This window comes from Panthera pardus, unplaced genomic scaffold (assembly GCF_024362965.1).
Source record: "Panthera pardus isolate Hobbes unplaced genomic scaffold, ASM2436296v1 HiC_scaffold_6, whole genome shotgun sequence".
Lineage (NCBI taxonomy): Eukaryota > Metazoa > Chordata > Mammalia > Carnivora > Felidae > Panthera > Panthera pardus.
Window position 1 is genome coordinate 83,137,976 of NW_026526991.1, and position 17,787 is coordinate 83,155,762.

General features: G+C 36.3%; 1 protein-coding gene across 2 annotated transcripts in view; it reads right to left on the reverse strand.

Moving 5' to 3' along the window:
• IRAG2 (inositol 1,4,5-triphosphate receptor associated 2) overlaps positions 1–17,787 on the reverse strand; it is a 129,340-nt gene that overhangs the window by 11,509 nt on the left and 100,044 nt on the right. For both annotated transcript variants that reach the window (XM_053895276.1, XM_019452244.2), the window contains 9 exons: positions 17,113–17,159; positions 16,946–17,010; positions 16,681–16,788; positions 13,622–13,692; positions 10,691–10,748; positions 8,850–8,913; positions 8,502–8,529; positions 8,102–8,242; positions 1,354–1,488 (listed from right to left, as the gene is read on the reverse strand). In XM_053895276.1, the coding sequence (XP_053751251.1) occupies positions 1,354–1,488; positions 8,102–8,242; positions 8,502–8,529; positions 8,850–8,913; positions 10,691–10,748; positions 13,622–13,692; positions 16,681–16,788; positions 16,946–17,010; positions 17,113–17,159 (717 nt within the window). The remainder of the gene's footprint in view (positions 1–1,353; positions 1,489–8,101; positions 8,243–8,501; positions 8,530–8,849; positions 8,914–10,690; positions 10,749–13,621; positions 13,693–16,680; positions 16,789–16,945; positions 17,011–17,112; positions 17,160–17,787) is intronic.

Sequence of the window (17,787 nt, forward strand, 5' to 3'; positions counted from 1 at the left end):
CTGGATATATTCTGATGATAAATAGGATTTTCTGTAGCATTAGAGGTAGAGTGTGAGAGAAAGGTGTGGAGAATTGCTCCCAAGGATTTTCAATATGATAATCTGGAAGGGAAGTTACCCTTGACTGAGATAAGGAGATTATGAGTAAAACTGGTTTTGGAGAGACCATGGGCAGTTTATTTTTATATATGTTTGAATTGTTTGTCAAATAATATATATGTGTTGTTTGAATTGTCTGTCAAACATCCAAGTGGAAATGCTGCATCTGTAGTTAGTATATTCTAGTCTGGAACTCACAGCAATGGCTTAGGATAAGCATGTGAATTTTGGAGTCATCAGCTGACTACATAAGATGGTATGGGGATTGAAGAAGATGAACATCACACGTACAAGGATGGAGCCCTGGGCCCCACTGATGAGGCCTGGGAGAATGGTGGGACCCACACAAGGAGCCTGGAAGGGAGTGACCCATGATGTAGAGAGAAAAAAACAGGAGCATGTGGTACCTAGAAGCCTAGTGAGGAGAGTACTTCCAGGAGGAGAAAGAGCTCAGCCATGCTGAATATAGCAGAGAGGTTAAGGAAAATAGGTAGGTTAAGGCCAATTAGAGCAGATTTCAGTGAGAATGGGAGGGGACAAATTAGAGACCATGAGTACAATTCTGTTGAGGAAATTTGCTGGAAATGGGAGCAGAGAAACAGGGTGGTAGTCAAAGAAGAAAGGGTCAAAGATTATTGTATTTGTTTTTGTGTTTTTTTCCATCTTAAAGACACTATATATGTGTTCTCATGAGAATGATTCAATACAGTGGGGAAAGTTGAAGATTTTTGAAGGAAAATAGGGAGAATCAGACCCCAAGACTCTGAGTAAATTAGGAGGATGGATTCTGGTATACAGTTGAGATGGTTAGCCTTAGACAGGATTAGAAACAACTCATGTTTTGTACTGTGAAGGAAGGCAAAGTATGAGGGTTGAGATGTTATTAGGTTTGGAACTTGTGGCAGTTCCCTTCCAAATGACTCCAAGTTCTCTCTGAGGCAGGAAGCAAAGTCGTTATTTGATAGAGAAGATGGGGAAGGACATGATGAAGATTTGAGGAGAAAGTGTGAAATTGATATTTGGAACAGATGATTTAGATGACTGTCCCTGGATAATGCTATTATGAGAGGGTTTTTTTTTTTTACATTTTTATTTGCATATTCCATTTTCCATTTTTTCCGTATTAAATATGTAAATCTTGTACAACACAGAAGTATTTTTAAAAACTTCTTCCTAGAAGTGTAATCCATAATCTCAGGGGAAATAGTAATTTTTAGTAGTTTCATCATAGCAAAAGAAACGGAGACAGATTACCTGATTAATGGCTCCAAGCATCTCAGCCCTACTGGCCACTCGTGCAGTGCACTGGCTAAGGAAAGTAATACTCTTCTCCAGCTTTTTAACAATTTCCTGGGCATGGTTGTCATCTTCACAAAGTGGTGTTAAAGACTGCACAGAAAGTAAAGTATTAAAATATATCCAACCCAAGTATTCAGCAAATGATTCTAACACTATGTTGTAAATACAAATGACAGTCACATCTCACTTATGTTGGTGGAAAGAGAAAAGAAGCAGCAAAGACCAATAATGAATGGTACTGAAATATTAATATCATTGTTGGCTATCAAACAGACTATGCAGATGTTCACAAAACTGTTTATATCTAGTATTGATCTCGTCCTTCTTTACTTCCTGAATTTGCCATTCTTTCGTGCACATTTCTGCCTACCACTTTTCCACTTACCAGAATAGGATATACTTAACTGGTAATGGTAGAGAAATTGTGCTTATGAATGAGTTGAGTGTATTGTATAAGGAGCATGGTTTGAACTTTTAAGAAAAGTAGTGAAATATACTACATTTAGATATGGTTCTGACTTATATACTTCCTCTTGTATTGATTACAAAGCATTATTGGGCAGGTTAGATGGGTATGCCTGCACTGCCTCATGAATATTTCTTTCAAACCTGTGCCCTTTCCTGATGGAAGACCATCCATTTCACTAGGGTAGAGACAGAATTAAGTGGACAGATTTGGAAACAAACAAGCCACTGCTTATTAGCTGTGTTTCCATGAGTGAATTTCTAAGACTTGCCCAAATCTAAAACACCATAAATTTTGTATATCATTAAAAAAGGAAAAGTTGTGTCAATAAAATTATAAGGCATCACTGACTATATATTGCATTGTAATCCTAAAAATATTATGTAAACATTTCTGTTTGTTCTTTCTTCATCTGCCAGATGGAGACAACTATGGGAATCCCGTTCCAGGAATACCGGGACATGAGTGGTAATATATGCAAATTGCTTTTCACACAGTAGATGCTAAATAAATGTCAGCCACTTCTGAAACAGAAACAAATGTGTGAGTTGCAGCTGGAGAGTTGCTAACCAACTGTAGTGGCCATTGTCAGACACATAGTTTCCTATTGTAGTTTAAATAACCACATTCATTTGGGAAAGGAAGAGCAGATGTTAGTTGTCAGCCAAACAAAATATGGTTTTACCAAAATTGAATCATGAAGAAATAGAAATTTTGAATAGAACAACAGCTAGTACAGAGATTGAAGCAAAACTCCCCCAACAAAGTCCAGTAATGGTTGGCTTCATTGGAGAATTCTACAAAACATGGAAAGAAGATTAAAACCATTTTTCTACAACAAGTGTTGGCAAGGATGTGGAGAAAAAGGAACCCTCATGCACTACTGGTGGGAATGCAAACTACTACAGCCACTATGCAAAACAGTATGGAGGCTCCTCAAAAAATTAAAAATATAACTACCCTACAACCTGAAATTGCATTACTGGGTATTTATCCCAAAAATACAAACACACTAATTTTGAATTAGGATCCATGCGCCCCTATGTTTATTGCAGCATTTACAGTAGCCAAACTATAAAAGCAGCCCAAGTGTCTAATGATAGATGAACGGATAAAGAAGATGTGCTATGTATATTCTATGGAATATTATTCAGCCATAAAAGATGAAATCTTATTTGCAACAACATGGATAGAGCTAGAGAGTATAATGCTAAGTGAAATAAGTCAGTCAGAGAAAGACAAATACCATATGATCTCACCCATATGTAGAATTTAAGAAACAAATAAGCAAAGGAAAAAGAAGAGACAGAGAAACTGTTAACAAACTTATGGTTACCAAAAGGGAGGTGGGTAGGGGGATGAGTGAAATAAATGATGGGGAGTCGAATACACTTATTATTAAAAAAAAAAAAAAAAAAAAAAGAACTTTAAGCAAACCCAGGGCTGTACTTGTGGATTAATTGAACATGTATAATTTACCACTGCAGTTTATATAACTGTATTTTTCTCATTCTGGTAAATAGGCATTTCCAGCTTCAGGAGAAAAATTAGAACATTTCTGCACAATAAAATAAGCCATCAGCCTATTCAACTATTATAAGTAAAAAAGTCTCGGTTCATACCACCACTGCTTAGTTTTGAAGTTGAAATAAGTTTCCAAGTTTAATTCAACTTTTCACCATTTACATCTATTTCTTTTTGTTCACATTTATTGCATTGATTTTTTCCCTGTAATCAATTCCCTGTATTTTTTTCCTTGTAAACAATACTATTTTCTTATTCTAGTTTGATGCTACATCAAATGATATGAATGATTCAGAGAATGCCAATCTAGGAAAATACGTTCACTGTACTTAGGTAGACAGGGCCAAGAGCAAAAGATGGTGATGGAAACACATCAGGGTTTGAATGGTTTGTCACATGTTATTACTTGTAGGCTTTTGGATAAATTAGCCATTAATACTAAGTGACTGTTTCTCATCTACAAAATGGGAATAATAATACCTATTCCACATGTGGTCGTGTTACATTTTATAACAAATGTAAAAAAGCCTAATTTAGACCTGGGCAGGTGGTAGGGGTTCAATAAACAATATGTATTTTTTATGTTTTCTTATTAAAACTAAATTTTAAATTGCTAGTAGTTCAAAGGATTTGTTTCTATATGGGAGTTCATTTAGTTCTTAGTAATAGGCTATAAAATATTTAGAAACACTGGTTATTTGTCTCATTATGGCTTTATGGCAAATTTATTCAAATTTTTATATAGGTAGATAACCTGGGGGCATGTCAAGTGTGTTCAACTTGCTTGTGTCTTAATGCCTATATCAGAGTTTTGTTTGTTTTAAGCCAAAAAAGGCCCTTGTGGGAAATGAAAACTTAATAAAATTGTTCATAAAATAAGTACAATAAATCTTTAAAAAAATAAACAATCCCTCTAAAAGTCTTCCAAAAACCTGAAGAGGAGCAAACATTTCCAGGCTCATTCTTTGAGGCCCACTATTACTCTAATATCAAAGCCAAAGACCACAAGAAAATTACAGACTATTGGCCTTTATGAATGTTGATGTAAAAATCCTCAACAAAATACTAGCAAACCAATTTCAATAGCACATTAAAAGTATTATAAACCATGACCAAGTGAGATTTATTCATTTAATGCAAGGATGGCTCAGCATATGAAAATCAATCCGGTGTGATACACCACATTAACAGATTAAAGGATAAAAACCCACATTGACCACCTAAATTGATGCAGAAAAGCATTTGACAGGATTCAACACGCTTGATAAAAATATTCAGAAAACTAGAAATAGACAAAAAACTATGTCAACCTAATAAAGGTCATATGTAACAAGCCCACAGCTAACATCATACACAATGGTGAAAGGATCAAAATTTTCCTCTAAGATATGGAACAAGGCAAGGATGTGCACACCCTACCACTTCTATGCAACCTAGTACTGGAAGTCCTAGTCAGAGCAGTTAGGCAAGTAATACATTAGAAATCCACACTGGAAAGGAAGAAGTAAAGTAATCTCTGTTCATATATGACATGATCTTATATATAGAAACCCCTAGATTGTTATAACTAATAAACAAATTCGAAAAGATACAGGATACAAAATCAATGTACAAACATCAATGGCATTCACATACACTAATGATGAACCCAAAAAGAAAATTAAAAAGTTCCACTTATAATACCATCATAAAAAATAAAGTACTTATGAATAAACCTAACAAAGGAGGTAAAAGACTTGTACTCTAAAAACTACAAACATTGCTGAAATTAAAGAAGACACAAATAAAAGGAAAGACATCCTGTGTTCATGGATTGGAAGACAATTTTCTTAAGATGTCCATTCTACTGAAATCTGCCTACAGATTCAATGCAATCCCTATCAAAATCCCAGTGGTATTTTTTTTTGCATAAATAGAAAAATTCATCCTTAAACTGATATGGAATCTCAAAGGACCCCTAATAGCCAAAACAATTTTGAAAAAGAAAGAGCTGAAGGACACTTTCTGATTTCAAAACATACTACAAAGCTATAATATGGTACTGGAATAAAGACAAAAAACAACAAGGATGCCAAGACCCAGTGGAAAAACTGGATATCTTTTCATGGAGGTCATCAAGAAGATATGACCACCAGTTGATCTATCAGCTGGATCCAGGTAATCAGAGGTTATTCACCCCCTTCCTGTCCTTGAAATATGGCTTCCCCACTCTGAGAAGCTGCCCCAAGAACACTGCCTTGAAATAATGATGTAGTGCTGAGATCATTTGGATGGTATATATAACAACCCAGTAAAGCCTCTATATAAACTTAATAGATTTGGTGGGTGGCTGCAGAGATCTACTTGTCTTGTAGCCACCAAAGACAAGCGCATATGTAAATTTCTTTGCTTATTAAACCTTCCATCTACCAACTTGGAGCGACCTGCCTTTTCCTTCAGTTTCTCCCTGCCCTCTGAATATGAGGGCTAGTTTCAGATTATGTCCACGAAGCTCCTGAGGATCTTGCAAACCAACAATATCCATATCCGTACCCATATCAATGTCCACATTTAATATCCATATCAAAAAAAGTGAAACTGGACTCTTATCTTACACTATATACAAAAGTAAACTCAAAATGGATTGAATAGGGGCACCTGAGTGGCTCAGTTGGTTAAGCATCAGACTCTTGATTTTGGCTCAGGTCACGATCTCACAGTTTGTGGGATCAAGCTCTGCATTGGGTTCTGTGCTGACAGTGTGGAGCCTGCCTGGGATTCTCTCTCTTCTTCTCTCTCTGCCTCTCCCCTGATCATGTTCATATTCATATTCTCTCTCTCTCTCTCTCCCTCCCTCTCTCAAAATAAACAAACAAACAAACAAACAAACACTAAAAAAAATGGATTAAAGGGGCACCTGGGTGGCTCAGTAGGCTAAGCCTCCGACTTCAGCTCAGGTCATGATCTCATGGTTTGTAAGTTTGAGCCCCACATTGGGCTCTGTGCTGATGGTGTGGAGCCAGCTTAGAATTCTTTCTCTCTGCCTCTCTCTCTGCCCCTTCTGGGCTCACACTCTCTCTCTCTCTCTCAACATAAACTAAAAAAAAATGCATTAAAGATTTAAATTTAAGACCCAAAACTATGTAACTTCAGAAGAAAACATAGGGGAGAATCTTCATGACATTGGATTTGACAATGATTTCTTGGATATGACACCAAAAGCACAAGCAACAAAAGCAAAAATAGACAAATACTGCTATATCAAGTTTAAACACTTCTGTGCATCAAAGAACATAATCAACAAAATGAAAAGGAAACCTATGGAGTAGGAGAAAAAAAACCATACATCTTATTACAAAATTGTCAAAGGACTTGAATAGCCATTTTTCCAGAGATGGTATGCAAATGGCCAACAAAGAGATGTATGAAAAGATGCTCAATAATACAAACCATCAGAGGAATGCAAAGCAAACCACAATAAGATTGCATCTTGCACCCATTAGTATGGCTACTATCAAAAAAGCAGAGAATACCATGTTGGCCCTCATGTGGAGAAATTGGAACCCTGGTGCACTATTAATAGGATTGTGAAATGGTGCGACCACTAAGCAAAACAATATGATGGTTCCTCACAAACTTAAAAATGGAACTCCTATTCCCACTCTGGGTAGATTTCTAAAAGAACTGAAAGCAGGGTGCCAAAGAGATATTTGCACACCCATGATCAGAGCAGCAATATTCACACTAGCCAAAGATGGAAGCAACTCAAATGTCTATTGATAAATGAATGGGCAAACAAAATGCAGGATACGCATATAATGGAATATTTATTCAGCCTTAAAAAGGAAGGAAATCCTGTCACAAGCTAAAACATGGATAAAGTTTGAAAACATTATACTAAGTGAAATAAGCCAGATACAAGAAGACAAACACTATATGATTTTACTCAGATGAGGTATCTGAGGTAGTCAAATCCATAGAAACAGAAAGTAAAATGGTGGTTACCAGGGGCTGAGAGGAGGGGAAAAGCGGGGTTGTTTAATGGGTACAGAGTTTCAGTACGCAAGATGGGAAAGTTCTGGAGATCTGCTTTGCAACCGTGTGACATACTTAACACTACTGAACTGTATACTTAAAATGGTTGATATGGCAATTTTGATGTTATGTTTTTTTACTACAATAAAAAAAACAGAATATGGTTTCTAAATTTTTATTTTTCTTTTTCCAAAAATAACCTTCTTAATTTTCCAACCCATCTCTATATTTATGGTTATTTCACAAAATGGAAAAATAGTAGTAGTTGTTACCTGTCTACCTACACAGGGCTTGCCCATCATCTGACAAGACTAAAATCAGTCACCATTCTTTTTTTCAGTTAATTAAATGGAAATAGACTTTTGATTCTCTTCTTTGAAGCTTAAAATTGATATTATCTCCTATTGCTCAGTTTCCTGCATGATGACTCTTCTGCCTGAAACCTATGTGAACATTTGGAGAGAAGGCAGGTGACCCACAATGATTTTAAGAGGCATTTTTTTTTATTGCTCATACTCTATTAGCAATCTTTTATTTTAGCCTGATCCTGAATTCTTACTTCCTCTAATTCACATCTGAGCCAGGCAGGGCTTGGTGCCTGGTATTGGTTTTAGTTATAAAAGTAAACTCCTATGTAATTTTGAAAACATTATTAACAATATGACCAGATGTGTAGTCCCCAAATGTTAGGGTTCTCACCTCTAACAGCTTTAAACAGTTAGTGATTTCTTTCTTCAAATTTTCTTCTGCCAAGTCTCGTGATCTTTCTTCAAGCTTTACTCTTTTCTCCAAGGTGAACCAGTCACACTTAAATCCCAAAGATAATCTGAGAAATTCAGCCTATTGTCAAAATAATGTGAAGGTGAGGGGAGAAAATTGGTTGTAGTGAAATATTTCAACTTAATACTGGATTATGCTGAGTCATTACTTTCTCCTCCCAGCAACATAATGCTGGCATACATCGGCTTTACCTGCACTTAGTCACTGCCAAGGTAACCAGACACCAAATGTATGACAGCTTGTCATAGACTGTATGAAGTGATAATAGACAAGGGAGTCAGAAACATTTTTTTTTTTAACTTAAAGGGACAAAACTCACCTCCACCTCCTTCTCATTAGCAGAAGTGCTGTAGGATAAGAAAAAAAAAAAAGTGTTCAGGGGCGCCTGGGTGGCTCAGTCGGTTAAGTGGCCGACTTCGGCTCAGGTCACATCTCACGGTCTGTGAGTTTGAGCCCCGCGTCGGGCTCTGTGCTGACAGCTCAGAGCCTGGAGCCTGTTTCAGATTCTGTGTCTCCCTCTCTCTGACCCTCCCCTGTTCATGCTCTGTCTCTCCCTGTCTCAAAAATAAATAAAATGTTAAAAAAAAAAAATTAAAAAAAAAAGTGTTCAAACGTAATTCAATAGAGAAGCAAAAAATGTGAGCATGCCATATGAAGAAGAACTTACTTGTCACTTTGTTTAAAGTTAACCGATTTCACAGTGGTTACAGGGAGAGAGGAAACAGCAGCAACTATTAAAAGACAATAAAATATTATTGGGTTATAAAGGCTTAGTGGAAGACACAATCAAACGTCCCCTCTCCACTACAGGCATTTCATTGACGTATAGCTGAAATAACAGCCAGCAAATAATGCAGTTTCTTAAATATAAGATAATGTTATGTTATGCTATTGGGATCACAATGACATTAAAACCATTGGCTCACACGTCATCGTGTGAATAGTCTGAAACCTGAAGAGGTCTCAGAGTCCGATTGCTCTCTTTGCATTTGAACGTTTGACTCGATCCCATGGCTAAATGCACACCTTCCTCTGGCACCTTGGTCCTTCTTCAGATCAAGGCTTTAACAGCAGCAGGAGTAGTCATTGAAGTAATAGTAGTGGTATAATAGCATAATAATAATAATAATAATAATAATAATAATAATAAACAGCAACAATAAACATGGTATCAACCATCTGTCACAAGTTTACTATGTGCCAGTCCCAAAACAACGCTCTTTACATATAATGATACTCTTCATGACTTCGCAAAAAGGATATATTAGTTATGAAGAGTATTAGAGATGGAAAAAACCTGGTTTAAGTTCCAGCTTTGACCTTTATAGCTCTGTGACCTGGAACAAGTCACGACTTCATCAAACGTGTATAAAGTAAGGATGATATTATTTTACTTTTTTTTTTTTTTTTTTTTTTTAGTAGACTCTAGGCATGCCCAGTACAAAGCCCAACACAAGGCTTGAACTCATGACCCTGAGATCAAGACCTAAGCTGAGATCAACAGCCAGATGCTTGGGGTGCCTGGGTGGCTCAGTTGGTTAAGTGTCTGACTTTGACTCAGGTCATGATCTCACAGTTCATGGGTTCAAGCCCTGTGTTGGGCTCTGTGCTGATAGCTCAGAGCCTGGGGCCTGTTTCAGATACTGTGTCTCCCTCTTTCTGCCCCTCTGCTGCTTGCTTTCTCTCTCACTCTCTCTGTCTAATGAATGAATGAATGAATGAATGAATGAATAAAACGTTGAAAAAAAACTTTAAAAAAAAGTCAGAAGATTAACCAACTGAGCCACCCAGGTGCCCTTATTTTTCTATAGCAGCTTTTATGAGAACTTTGCCAAGCGTTTTCCACCTGTTTTATACCTAACTTATTCAATCCTCGGAGCAAACCTGTGCTAGGTACTGTACCATCCAAAGTCTACAGGCTAGGAAACTGAATTGCAATTTATCTATCTAATACAAGTGAATATTTGGGGGAACTAAATAAAACTCTGCACATGAATTCTCAATAAAGATTAATTTTTTTCTCATCATTTCCATTTTACAGATGAGGAAATTGACACTCAGGTTAAATATTCTTCCAAATCTGCTAGTCAGAGAATGACCCAGTGTAGAGTCTGCTTGACTTCAAAGCTTCACATCTATCCTAATGGAGGTGAAAGGGGGAGCAAAGCATATTAGCACTTATTTTTAAATACTTAGTCTCATTCACTGTTGGATGGGATAATAAAAAAAATCTCAAAGTGGAGCTTAGAATTTACTACCAACACTGGCATGGTTCTTTGTTCACAATAGTGTAGAAGCTATTACAAGTCCTCTGGAGCTTAATAGTTAATGTAACATAAATGTGGCTTTACAAAAATGATACAAAATGAAGCAAGAGTCAGTTTTATTGGCTGATTTTATCTAGAGATGCAGAATTATAGGCACATCTTTACTCAGAAAGATTTCACCCATAAAAATATAAGCAAGGAACAAAAGTTCACATGGGGTTTGGGAGAGAACATTCCTTACCTCCTGCGGCACATTCTTTTCTATGCTCATCTATTGTTTTTGGTTCCTCTTTAGCTTCCTAAAATCATAAAGAGATTTTATTGCTGTACATAGAGTGGAAATCCTTCATAACCAATCATTTCCCAACTTCCTGTCCTCTCCTAACCCTACTCTATCAAAAACACTGTGATATTCAAAGAACTGAACTAGGGGTTAAGAATAAAACAGGACTAGCTCTAAGGGGTTTTCCAATGTAGTTGAGGTACGCAAGACAGAAATAGATGAATAGTGATACAAATTACCACAAGGCAACCACTAGGTTTGATTGTCAAATAAATGAGAAGCGAATAAATAAGTGCTCTACAAAGATAGGGAGACACCATGGCTTCAGAAACATGGCAAGTCTCTGCAGATGAGAAACATGCTGGAGCTTGATGGAGAGGTAGGACTGGATGCATGAAGAGGTGGGGGTGATCTAGGACTATCACATGTAGCTTTCTAGATAGGCTGTTGGGGAACTGGTGGCAAAAATAGCAACTAGGATTGTGTTATGTTAGGCTTTTACTCCGTATAAATACATTTTAAGGTCACTGGCCAGCTATCCTACAAACATATCTATACAACAAGAATTACCCTAATTAGAGGGTTGTACTATACTCCCTGGGAAAATCTAATGGGAAAGCAATAGGTATAAAATCATTTTTATGGTGACAATTATTCAACATTCTCAGAAATTTTCCATAAAAAGCAAGTCTATGACAAATTTCCTTGGTAGAGCCATTGATACCATGTCATGTAATTTTTAGATAATTGAAGCTAGGACTTTGATAAAATGTAACAAATGCAGTAATAAAGGTAAACCTCTGGGTCATTCTTATCAACATTTAAATATTCTTAAGTTTTCTGAATCCTCCCTCAACACCCTAATCTCTTCCATCTGTGGCATCTTCTTTCTCTCCTCTCCCTTATGGCCATGCTTCTTCTGGGAAGAATTGTCCATAGTTGCAATTTCCAGTTTTTCAACTCCCATCTGTCCCTCCACCCAATACTCCAAGAAAACTGCCCCTTCCAGTTATCAGTGAACTCTCTATTGCCAAATTCAATGGAAATTTTTCAGTCTTTATCTTACTTGACCTCTTTGTGGCATCTAAAATGATCTACAATCCCCTCCTCCTTGAAGATTTTTCGTTCCTTGGTTTTCATCTCCTGATGTCCTCCCATTGCTGCAGTAGCTCCTTCTGAGTTTCTTCTGCCATTGCCTTCTTTTCTTAGATAATGGAATCATCAAGAGTCCATTATTCTCTGTGTGCTCTTCCCGCCTGCTCTTTCCAAGTCTCCTTGAAAAATCTCACCCACATACTTTTTTTTTTTAAGCTGGTAACTCACAAATGTGTGTCTACCCCTAAAAGTCCTAGGAATGAACTTATGAATATAGATATACAGCTGTATATGTAATCTTTCAGAGTATTGATGTCTCCCATCAACCTGAAACTTGACTTGAACCAATCTTATTTTCCCCCCTAAAGTTTACCTTTCTTACTGCCTCCCTCTTCTCATGAAATCCTATTCATTCTGTTGGATAAGCCACAATCCTGAGTATCTACATTTTCCCATGCACCCCCCACACCTACCCTGGTTATCAGTCACCGTGTCCTATAAACTCTGTCCCTTAAATCTCTCCCAAATTAGTCTTTTATCCATCCACACCAAATTCATACTATCCTCATCTCTTGCCTGAATTATCAATGGCATCCTAACCAGCACCTCATCTCCATGACTACATTTTCTAATTCTAACCCATATTTTTAAGTTTATTTCTATCTTGTCTTGAGATGAGAAAAAATCTTTTTCTCAGAAGACTACCATGAAAAATTAGAGGACTCAAATATTCCTCTATTATTTTATAAGGGGCAACCACTTTTGGCATGTTTGCTAGCCAACACTACACTCTATATACACTTCACACTACAAAGGATGATTTCAAATCACATATCCCATCATTCCACTCCCTTCAGACTAGAATACTATAAAGTTTTTGCCCACCCTATTGCCTCAAATGTATTTATGCCACAACCATCTCTCAGCTTGAGTTAGCTTTTGTAAGTCTCTGTTTCTTAAAACAAAATGGGCCTAACTAAAACAATGTTTATATACTGATGAGAAAACAATGCACACACACACACACACACACACACACACACACACATATACGTACATACCTGTATACATACAATACAGAGGGGGACTAATACATAAATAAGACCCTTGAGGAAACATGGAATTGGATCAATAGTCTACAAGTTACTCTCCAATAATTATAAATTCATACCAGTGGCAATGAACTTTCTCTTTAAGGAAAAGAACTTTTTCTGTAAACATTTAAATAATGTTGTATAGCAGTTTTCCAGGTTCCTGGATAGCATTCAATACCATTCACAAAGTACCTCCTCCATGACACTGTCTGGCCTCCTAACCCAAGCATTTTGTTTTACATCACTAACCACACTGCATAATTGTATATTACTGAGTAACTGTATGTTTCTTCCCTTAATTAGAACATGTTCTCTTAATTAGAACAGATCTTTAAGGTAAATATTACTGTTTTATTTAACCTTACTTATTAATACATTTGTTTACTTAAAAGTCCTCTATTGATAGATGTTTAACATGTTTCCAGTAGACCTTTGATGAATAAGTGAGTGAATGAATGAAAAAACAATGTGGAGTAAGGAAGTCCTAGCTCTAACTCTATTGTGTGACCTTGGACAAGTCACAGGGACTCTTGGGCACCAACTTCTTAATCAATAAAACATTGATGTGATTAAATTCTATTAACTTAATATTTTGAAAGGATAAAATGTGCTTTTAAGAATATTTTACAAATTTAAAGGGACAGTTCTACCATCGTACTATATCATTACTTTTATTGCCAACACGCGTGTCTTTCCTTACCAGATTTAATGTGGTTTTGTCCTCACTCACAGAGCCTTGGGGTGCAGTATTGTCATGAGCTGGACTTTTGCCTGTGAGAGAAAGGGAACACACTGAACAGTTGCCTGAGCAGTAACAAGTGAAAGAGGAAGAAATAGTGAGGGTGGCAATTGTGAGCAGACTAGTAAGTGGCAAAAATCTTAACATGTGAGACAAATTATATACTATAAAACTTTAAACGTGTCCATTGATTCAAAATCAGGTCTAGAGCAGCTAAGGTTCCCAAGAAAGCTAGCCCTATAAGATTTCTTAATAGAAATTAATATCTGTATGAATGGCCTTCAAGTAAGTTTTTAAAATCTTTTTTAAGGCTGTTTTTTTTTTTTTTAAATCAAACACATTACTAGTATACTTATAGAAACTGGATGAAGGAAGGTTGAACAACCAGTAACTTAGTAGCTTTCTAATAGCTTGACAAACCGGTGTTTAAAAATTGCATATGTAATACTGATAACCAAGTATGATATTCTTCCAAAACGTGGTATCTTTCTAAAAAAGAAAATCATCAAACTAAGGAATGAAGGCACTATAAATGTATGCCATTTCTTTTTGTAATTTCCTTTATTTTTGTGTACTTTATTCGTACTGAAATGTACTTGATAATGATTTTCCTCTTTATATGATCCATTGTCTTGAATTTAGTTCAGTGCAGGCACAAAGGTCAGCAGCTATAAATAGGTTGTGTTTCTTTTTTAAAAAAGGAATAAAGTATGTATTATATTTTTAAATTTTACATGGAAATAAGAACAAAATGAAAAATCTTTTTCCAATGAAATTTCAAGTTTTTGTTAACTTTTACTTTATTTTTTGTTTTTATTACTTTTTAAATAAATAAATATATATATATATATATATACATATATATATATATATATGCGTGTGTGTGTGTGTGTGTGTGTGTGTGTGTGTGTGTGTGTATCTCCAAGTTAGCATATAGTGTAATAATGATTTCAGGAGTAGAATCCAGTGATTCATCCCCTATATATAACACCCAGTGCTCATCTCTATTTTATTTTGGAGAGAGAGAGTACGACCAAGGAGTGACAGAGAGAGAGGGGGACAGAAGATCTGAAACAGGTTATGTCCTGAGAGCAGCAAGTCCAATGCAGGGCTCAAACTCATGAACCACAAGGTCATGACCTGAGCCAAAGTCAGAGTCTCAATGGACTGAGCCACCCAGGTGCCCGATGTTTTCATTAACTTTTAAGACAGAGAATAGATTCATATGGTCCATAAATTTAAAAGTGTAAACTGTTATGGTGAAAATTATCCCTCCCATCCATGCCTGCCAGAAACCTACTTTCTATCTGCATAGACAATGTTATTTTTTTCTAGCCTTTCAGAGATATTTTATGTATACATAAAAACTTCTTCTTGTCCTTTTTCACCACAAAATTTTACACACAATATATAATGTTTTATATTTGTTTTTTTAAAAGAGACAATAGTTATTTGATATCCTTCTAAGGAAGTTTCCTTATATATGTTTATGGATTCATATTAGTATTCCATTACATCGAGATGCCAATATATATTAACTAGGCTTCTTTTGATAGTTAACTTGTTTCCAATATTTTGTTATTATAGACAATGCTGCAGTAAAGAAACTTCTACAAGTTATGTGTGTGCTTAGAGCTATAGGATAAATTCCCAGAAACCAAATTGTCTTATCACAGTATATGTACATTTAACATATTGGTAGATATCAGCAAATTCCCTTCTATATTAATTATAATAATTTGCATTCCCTATAGAAATGCATGAGATTTCCAGCTTTCCCCACAGTCTAACCAACAGAGTGGAATAAATTTTTTGCATCTTTGTCTCCATGACTAGTGAAAAATGGTACCCTGATGTAGTTCTAATTAAAATTTCTCTTATTCAGGGGGGTGCCTGGGTGGCTCAGCCAGTTGGGCGTCCAGCTTTGGCTCAGGTCATGATCTTACGGTTCTGGGTTCAAGCCCCGTGTTGGGCTCTGTACTGACAGCACAGAGCATGGAGCCTGCTTCGGATTCTATGTCTCCATCTCTCTCTGTCCCTCCCCTGCTCACACTCTGTCTCGCTCTCTCTCAAAAATAAACACTAAAAAAATGTTTTTAAATAAAAAAATAAAGAGGTGCCTGGGTGGCTCAGTCAGTTTAAACGTCCGACTTCAGCTGAGGGCACGATCTCGCGGTTCGTGAGTTCAAGCCCCGCATTGGGCTCTGCGCTGACAGCTCAGAGCCTGGACCCTGCTTCGGATTCTGTGTCTCCCTCTCTCTCTCTACCCCTCCCCCGCTCACGCTCTGTCTCTGTCTCTCTCTCAAAAATAAATAAACATTTAAAAAAATTAAAAAATAAATAAATAAAATTAAAAAATAAAAATAAATTTCTCTTATTCGGTCTGAAGTAGAATATGAAGATATTCTTCAGTTTAAGTAAGGAATAGATTCCATTTCTACAATTTACAACTCCTTTAGTTTAGCATCTATATCTGAACTGTCCAGTTCACACAATAGAATGAATTTTCCTTGACTGATGTGTTTGGGGTGAACGGGAGCCTATGGACTTCCGTGAATGTTAACTGCAGTGATGGTTTAGTGGGAATGCTTGAGAATCACTACTTTGTTTTCAGACTCAAAAAAGGATCCAACATAGTATATAGTTAATTCTTTTGCCCCCTGAGTGAACCATCACAAACTGGCCCCTCCTTTTAACCAAATAGATTCTAATGGGGATTCTGAGAATTTCCTAAGCAGATGAGTCTATATCTGTGCCACAGTTGAGACCCAGTTGTATCCAGTCAATCTTTGCCATTAGGAAATATTTAAGCCCTATTAAAATATATTGTAAGTTTTGCTCTATCTACAGAATTGGGGGAAAAAATGGCACCTCTTGGACTTCTTCTCCCCAGAGTATAACCTCATTTTTTTAAATAAAATATTACTGAACTATGAGGATAGTTAGTCTAGTGGCTTACAGGTTTGCTTACTGTTTTAGAATGGAAACTATATTTGAATATTTCAACTCCAATAGCTTACCTGTGATCTTTATCATAGTAGAAGCTGATCCTGTATCCTCCTCTTTCTCACAGAGTGACTTACGGACAAGGTCACCAGAAGCCATATTCAAAATTTCTGACCCAGAATCTATCAACAGGAAGAAACTAACAGCATGAACACTATGCAAAAAGAAATTATTTGCCTATGTTCTTTTCATTTGCACTCACCTCAGCGGGTCACAGAAATCAAGCTTCTAGTTATAAAACTAACACTCTATTTTTATATCTTTTCCAAGTTCACTCACCACTTGAAGTCACAGTACTCTCTGTGGATGAAGTGTGTCCAGGAGATGATAGTGTGGAATATTCCCTGTCAAATGAGTAGAGAAGACATTTTGGAGTGTCAGGTCCAAAGATTTCCTTAAAAATTAACAAAATATGCATTCTAATTCACATATACAAACAGGCAAACCTGGACTGTGGCAGGCTCTCAGGATACAAGCATTCAACACCATTCTCCTAAAGACAAAAAAAAAAAGGAGGAAAAACAAGTTTAACAATTTGACATTTTCCATTCTAGAGAGGTTGTTTTAAGCAAACATTTTCATAGAGTTTTAAACGAACCCGTATTTACTTTGCTCTTTTTGAGAGGATATGGGAATGGGATGGTATAGTGCAGGCTGATATACATACTTCCTCAAAGTTGTACTTGCAAAAAAAAATCCAATTTTAAATATACTTACAAGTTCAATATTTAAAGAATACCTGATAAATTCTCGGGCAAAACAAATTCTAAACTTAAAGGGCAGATAGAGTTTATTTCATGAACTTAAGTTGTCTTTAAACAGAACATTCTATGTGGGCGTAATAAAATATTTCTATTTATGGAAATGTTATTCAACCTAAAACTTTTGACCTGGTGATTTAAAAATGGTTTTCTATTTTCTAGCTAGACAAATCATACATTTTAAACTTAATCCCATTCTCAAAGATCTGAGGGATTACATCGACGTCACCACCTACTACTCAGCGCTCAAAAAGAGCTTAACAAAACTGTAGTCCCAGCTTGTCAGGGCAAATGCTTGAAAGTCTTATTTGAACTTCTTAATCTTGATCAGGATTTCCTAATTTGGGGGGAACTTGAGGA